The 7415-nt window shown below is 38.9% G+C and overlaps 1 protein-coding gene across 1 annotated transcript in view; it reads left to right on the top strand.

The window, feature by feature from the left end:
* gabbr2 (gamma-aminobutyric acid (GABA) B receptor, 2) overlaps positions 1–3251 on the top strand; it is a 228996-nt gene extending 225745 nt beyond the window's left edge. The window contains exon 19 of the mRNA XM_016462856.1: positions 1809–3251. Coding sequence (XP_016318342.1) covers positions 1809–1974 — 166 coding nt within the window. The 3' untranslated portion in view covers positions 1975–3251. The remainder of the gene's footprint in view (positions 1–1808) is intronic.
* The last annotated feature ends 4164 nt before the right edge of the window (positions 3252–7415 follow it).

The following is a 7415-nucleotide window of genomic DNA, read 5'->3' as shown; positions in this document are numbered from 1 at the left end:
GTTTCGAGGGGGTCCCCCGTTAAAAATCGCGTTCCGAGGATAAAATACGCATGTTTTGGCGGGGTTCCCCTGGTAAAATTCGCATTCCAGGGGCTAAATATCACGTTAATGGGGTCGTTTTTCAACCCGCGGACATGAAAAACAACCCGCGGCAACAGTGTTAAAGCAGCCCAATTCCGCGGGAAAACCGCGGACTTGGCAACACTGGAAGAGGATAGCTTTCTGATAGCGCATCAAGAACCGGGTTGACCGGGTACTCGGTACCACCGGTACTTAAAAAAACCTGGTACCGTAACGTTTTCATTTTTTTAGTACCGACTTGGTACCGAAATACCGGTTCTTTTGACAACACTAGATGTAGGCATAGCGTAAACTCCGGTGAGAATATGCTAGTCTTGCGAAAACCAAGTTTTGTTTACAGTGAAGGAAAACCAGTTTCCTCTTGGCTTATATCGAAAATCTCTGACATTTTTCTTTATAAATCCTCGTTTTGTACTAATTTGTTACCCGTGTTTTGTTTTGCTCTCTCCTCTGCGCTTCCGCGTTCGTCACTCTCACCCAAGCTTACGCTAGGCCTACGTCATACATCATCCACTGAAATGCCACTCATGTACTATGAGCTATTTAAAAACAGGGGAAATGCATTAACACAGGGGAAAAAAAGTTATTTCGTGGTTCTTTCTTTCAAGGTCTTGATTGTCCAAATAGGACAGAGGAAAAAAGAGAGAGAAGAGGGGGTGAGGGGGAGCTGCGGTTACATAACGTGATTTCTAGTGAGAGCGGAAGGCACTGGACCCTGAAAATAGACAGGAGAGTAGAATTAGAGGACTACAGGCCATCCCAGCACATGAATGTTTGATTGTAAAGAGAAGCGATTCTGCAGTGTGTCACTGTTCATCAAACACACACACACACTTACCCCACCCAGTAGCTGATGGTCCCTTGACCCTGCTAAATAACACCATCTCTGCCATGGGAATATGCAATGAGTAATTTATTGAGCCTGTTCTCTATGTCTACAGTAAAGTCTACAGTTTTAGTTTAATGACATCCACATTTGTATTTTTTGTTTTTGCAAGTGAACCTGCAACATCTGACTAATCGATGTTAATTATTTCTAAACACAGAAGACATTTTCCATAATTGATGTATGAAATTAATATTTAATTGAAAGTAATAACTCAAAGAGACTCCAATCGTAAAACCAATCATGAGAGGTGTGGTGTGTGCACTTTATATAAATGCCATTTGGCTTCTGTAATTGATTTAAAAGGCTCCGGCCTCTTGGGGTGCACTTTGAATCTGACACAAGACAGGAATGAAATGGACTTTACTTCAGCTGATCCACACAGTCAGGTACATACTGTACCGCAAGAATAAGCACAGTCCATAACCCTTCACTAGCGACTATTTTTAACATTGATAATAATAATAAAAAAATCCTTTGAGCACTAAATCAGCATATTAGAATGATTTCTGAAGGATCATGTGACACTGAAGACTGGATAAAAACATTAAAAAATCCTACCAACCCCAAACTTTTGAGCAGTAGTGTAGGTCCAGATGGTGTAGTTAAAAAAGAGACTAAAGAGGTCATGCTAACCAGCTAAACCTTGAACCCGTAATTGAGAGTATGTGGCAAAGTCACTGCTGGCTTAAATGTGCTATGTGACTATGTGATATAATTATAAATGAACTTCTGTTACATGCATGCAAGAGTGTCCCCACTGTTAAGCACCCAATCACAAAAGAGCATTACAGAAAATTAGGAATTTTGTATAACAACCATTTGTGGTTTGTGTTCGCAGCATACAGCGCAGGCTGTCCCTGCAGCTGCCAATCCTGCATCACGCCTATCTGCCCTCCATAGGAGGGGTGGACGCGAGCTGCAGCAGTCCCACGAGCAGCCCAGCCTCCAGCCCGCACCACAGACACATGCCCCCCTCCTACAGGGTGATGGTGTCCGGCCTGTGAGGCCCGCCGCCTGCCCTGCACTCCGAAGAAGCGATCAGCTTTTTTATTTTAAGACAGACTGAGCAATATCAGCGGTTAAACAGAAGCGTGTGAGCAACCCAGGGGGGTCCAACTCTTCATGCATTCGTGACCCCCCCTCCCACCATCCATGGCCACATCAGAGCAGAACTGATCTTTCAGGCTAGGAGGGAGGTGACCGGATGTCCTCACATGGCAACCCAACCCAGACTCCCATCCTCTCGGTCCCGTCACCTCCCATTCCTAACTCGATGGACTCAACGCCCCCCACCCCCCTAAACAGCAGTGCGGATCAACGGAGGACAGGAGCTGTAGCCTTGCCTGGTAAAAAAAAGAGACGCTTCCGCCGGCAGCCTTTCCACGTTATCCGTGCACATCGGTTCTGCTGGAACTTGCGGGAAATGGGCAGCGTATGTGACCGAGGACTCCACCTCTTTATTCACCACGTCAACAGCCATGTAAATACCATATTCGAACATCAAAGTGAGCTTTGAATATGCTGTGAAATTAATTATTCTGATGAGGCCTGGTGCTCGGAGAACTTTACAAACAGCCGACGAACCAGGAAGAGACACGTACGCCGTTGCAACCGGTATGAATTTGTTGTATTGCTTCAGTGTCCCAATGGTGTGAAAAAGTGGTTAATAGTAAATAAGACTATTAGCATCTCAAATTTATAGACGTGTACCGCACATTGTCTTTCTTCAAAAAACAGCTAGCATCATGTTGGCCTATCCTGGTATCAAGAGTATCAAAAGTACTACATCGATTTATTGCAAGTAATGTCACGTTAGAGGTTGCGCATGTGTGACCTCAAAGAGCCACAGGTCCAGCCGAGAGGGACGTAAGAGACGAAACCGGCGATTTTAGAGGGCCAGTCTTCCATTACAGCCGAGCGAGTTGATCCTGCATATCGGGACTGAAACACACAAATGCAGCCCTATGCTTGGGATGTACGATAGCCGTCACGTGACCGGCTGTTACAGAACAAGAAGACTCACAAATTGCGATAATAACAGGGAAGTGGTACGCCATGCAGAGCAAAACCAAAATATCCTCACAGAAAGCTGCGAGGTTACACAAAAGAAGCGGTCCACACAGCAAGACAGAAGAACGATATTGTATTAAACAGTGGGACTGAAAAATTAGCACAAGTGTAATTAACTTAATAAGAGCAAGTCATGTATGAACAAAGCCTCGTTTTGACTTTCCGGTGCAGTCTCTCAGTTTACCCGCCCTCTGTTTATTTCTTTTTTTTTTCTTTTCTTTTTTTGGTTGATTAAAAACCCAACATGTGTGAATCCTCTACTGTATGAACAAAGCCTCGTTTTGACTTTCCGGTGCAGTCTCTCAGTTTACCCGCCCTCTGTTTATTTCTTGTTTTTTTTGGTTGATTAAAAACCCAACATGTGTGAATCCTCTATGGTTGTAGCTTGGGCTAAAAGGGCTCGGGTAGAGTGTGCGTGTATTTGCCCGTTCCAGGGGAGAAATGGCAGAAAGGTCCGCCCCAGTATCAGAGTGACATTGTGAAATACATCACCTAGCTCTTAGCAACAGTGAAATTACCTCATAGTTGCTATAGAAATGTTACTGTGTGCAGTAAACTTTGCACAATGACTTGCAGAGATAGGGAGCATCAGCTAGAGCTGGTGTCATGCTACTTTTCTAAATCTGGAAATGTACTCAAAATATGAATTATCGGAAATAAGCTACGTATCATCCATATCAAAGGCAAGAATTTGTTTCAGCTGATATCTCACCGTCGGTGTCTTGGTTTTAGTTTCTGTCAGATTTGTTACTGTAACGTGTGTCTTACTGGAGCCTGATGGACCATATTGTGTCAACCGGGTGACAAAAACAGTGACAGCACATATGATCCATATGAAGCCAATGCATCGAGAATTTCTTTAACTTGTGACTTCCTTCTGTATAGCTGTTATCTAGTGATAACGTGACATTCATGGGTATTTATTGTCTCATTTGGGAAAGCAGAAGGAGATTGAAACACAACAGAGGTGTGTTTGCTAACAGCAGTTGTCATAGTACCTCACGCTCACTAATGAGTCACGATGACAAAGACCTTTAAATACAAGACCACAAACAGATACGCAAAAATCCCAAAACGCCACGGGAGCTTGTCTTAGTATGACGGCCACGACCTAGACTGACGTTTCTAATGCACGATGAGTTTTTCAGTACACGGAGGCGATTGTCTACATTTTGACTTGACTTTTGCAGCTTATGACTATGACTGAGTTTTCATTCTGACTATAATCAGCTCTTATTTCCAAGTTCATTTCAACGTTGTTTATTCTTCAATGTCTTTATTATATGTTGTTTGGCACATTCAGCAGTCAGTATCCCACAATATGAAACATCTTTGGCACATGTGAACACTAACATCTAATGTCAAATATTAGAGAAAAAACACATCAGAAAATGATGTACATTGGACATTACAAATCAAGGTATCGAATTTATTTGCATACTGACTTTATTTGTTAATTGTTTCTCATTGCCCTTTAACCTCCTGTTAAAATTTGTTACGGTAATAACCTACAATAATGTTCATTAATATTTCATTAACAGATTAATTCATTCTCATTGAAAAAAATGTGTATATGTACTGTCATTAACTGATGATCTGTTATAAAAATATATATTAAAATTTATATTTTTATGGAGAGATAGAGGGTAATAAGCAACAATGAAAATTAAGTGTTAACAATTCAGCTCAGAGAATCAGTAGAAGTTAAAAGGGCTAGCTCACATTTACATATTGTATTTAATTTAAAACCCTTACATGCAGTATATGGCATATAGTTACAGTATACTCTCAATACAACCTTTTAAAATTCATTAAATAAATGCATAAGTTCATACTTAAACTTAATGTCATAAAATAGGCAGATACTGAAATCCACTGGTCCTATTTTATCTTCAGGCTACCGGTTACTGAGATTTTAAACTTCCAGCCATAAATAGGAACTTTAGTATTCAAATCAAAAATAATAATCATCCAAAGGAGCAACTCAAATATCTATTTTAAATAAATGTCTTTTAGACTGAGTTGAAGTGAATGGGATGTTTACAAGTTATCTGCTCAAGGAGAGGGCATGATTCATTACTCTACTTTTAAATCATAATGATGACCATAATATTAATTAGTCCAGGCTACAGAAGCCTGATGAAATGTAATTATTAACAAGAGATTATCAAGAGATTATAACAATTGTATTCAGAGTAATCATACAGTAAAGTATGTATACATAAAGAATGTATGAGATTTATTAAAAAATAATTTATTTTTTAATCTTTCATGCATGGTATCCTATGCATACTTTATAGATATAATTTTGCAAATAATTGTACTCAATAATTTCTGACAAATGCACAACATAATAATTATAAAAGTGGCAATAATAAGCTCATTCTAACTGTTCTTGATGGTGGATTAAGCTGGAAAGAAGGATCATATCCTAAATATGTTTTACGCTACCTGTAATTTTGGTGTATAGTTATGACACTAATGTTGACATTGCACAGGAATTCATCAGTCATGGGGATCATGCTTCTCAGTACAATCCTAACTACTGTCTTACACGTTGAAGTGTACTAAAAACAAACATAAAGACATTCAGAGTGTACCATGCACCACAAACTGTTCTTTTAAAAATGGAAAGGTAAACACTGGTCCGTCTACACAGTATGTATTCATGTCATTACCGTTATGGGAAAAGTGAATCTGTGACGTAGTCTCATTTTAAGGAAATCACTAGAAAAACACAAAAACTGAATAAAGACCAAGGTAGTGCTTTATATGATTTCTATTTGGATATGTTCTATACTGTGGATTCAAATCACTGTGTGTGCATGTGTTTGTGAATCAAGCGAAACACAAGGTTAACCCGCTAACACGTTGCTTTTGAAAATGTATCATGGTCAGTGGAATGCACATCTGGTTGTTTAGGACCGTCTTGGCAATAACCTTGGAAATGAAGTCAAGAGCTGCTTTGTTGGACATTTAAATCTGTGATGTTAACTACAAAACTGAAAATGATACAAATGCTGTGTTCTTCTAAAGCAAGAAAACACTCATTTGTGCAAAGAGATTCAGGAATTCAGTCTACAAGATTCGAGAAAATTGCTGGGCTGGACTGGAAACAATAGCAAGGCCTTGTCATCGCCCCAGGAGAATGAACAACCACTTCTAATGTATATAATGTAAACAACTTATTTTTTTCTGTAGAGGTATAAGACAATGATAGTGGGGGATGTTACAAATGATGTTAAAAAGACAGAATGTTAGCAGTGAGCGTGTATGTCTGTTTGCCACTGTGTGAAAACGTGCTGTCTACAAGTTTACACATCGCTATACAAACTATTTATTCTGTGCTGGAAGACTTATCGCTCTTTTTTTGTTTTGGTCTTTTTGCTTTATTTTAATTTTTAATTTGTCATCTCTTTTGAGTTCACAAAACTCATCACTGCCCATCAAAAACAAAAAAGAGGAACTCCACAACTATGTTGTTTTGTTTTTCTATACAGTGCTTTTTGGAAGTGTACACTTGTGTGCTCCACTGCTGTACCGTCCCGTGTGTTTGCACTGGCACACACACAGACACACAGGAGCTCTTGAACAAATCAAAGTGGATGTGTTCATTTCATATTTCTTGTACCCTTAAACTGCATGGAAATCATAACATTTTTAATAAATTGCAAAAAATGTTTTATTAATAAAATTATTCAAATTATTCTGTTCATTATTTATCAAGCACCTCATTTGGAAATTAACACGAAATTTACTGACCTCCTTAAAGTCACACACAAATTAATTATTTACTCACCTTCATGTGGATCCAAACCTGTATGATGTTCTTCAGTTCACTTTATGAATGTGTATGGAAAAAGAAAAGCATTTAGATTCCTTCATTTTGTATATTATTTTGTATATGTTTTATGTAAAAAAACAAACAGTATAATACAAATAATTTATCTCAAAGTAGCAATATCGCCATATTTATTTTTTTATTTTTTTTGAGGATTAATGCAATTTTCACAACTCACAACTTTAAATGGTTCTATGAGTTGAAGGTGTTTTCGTAAAGATGTTTCACCAGCTAAACTTTTAGCAAAGAACAGTCCAATTCATAACACGCTTCAATCGCTAGCTTCGTTTGCAATCCTGTCAAAAACTAAATATGGCGCTATTGAGTTGAAGGTAGGCTATTTTATAATTTTACCTATAATTATCTTACAGCTTCCGCTAAGTAAAAGTAGTCCATTATACTATTCACTGATTTTCATGGCAATCAATAAAGACGCAAGATGGCGCCGGTTGTGCTTGAATAAAATGTGAAAATGCATTCCGCGATGTGAAACGAGTAAAAGTAGCGCCGGGTTTGATTACCCGGATTTATATG

This window comes from Sinocyclocheilus anshuiensis, unplaced genomic scaffold (assembly GCF_001515605.1).
Source record: "Sinocyclocheilus anshuiensis isolate Anshui unplaced genomic scaffold, SAMN03320099.WGS_v1.1 scaffold913, whole genome shotgun sequence".
NCBI lineage: Eukaryota > Metazoa > Chordata > Actinopteri > Cypriniformes > Cyprinidae > Sinocyclocheilus > Sinocyclocheilus anshuiensis.
The sequence above is the reverse complement of the archived record's forward strand: the minus strand, read 5'-3'. Positions and strand labels throughout refer to the sequence as shown.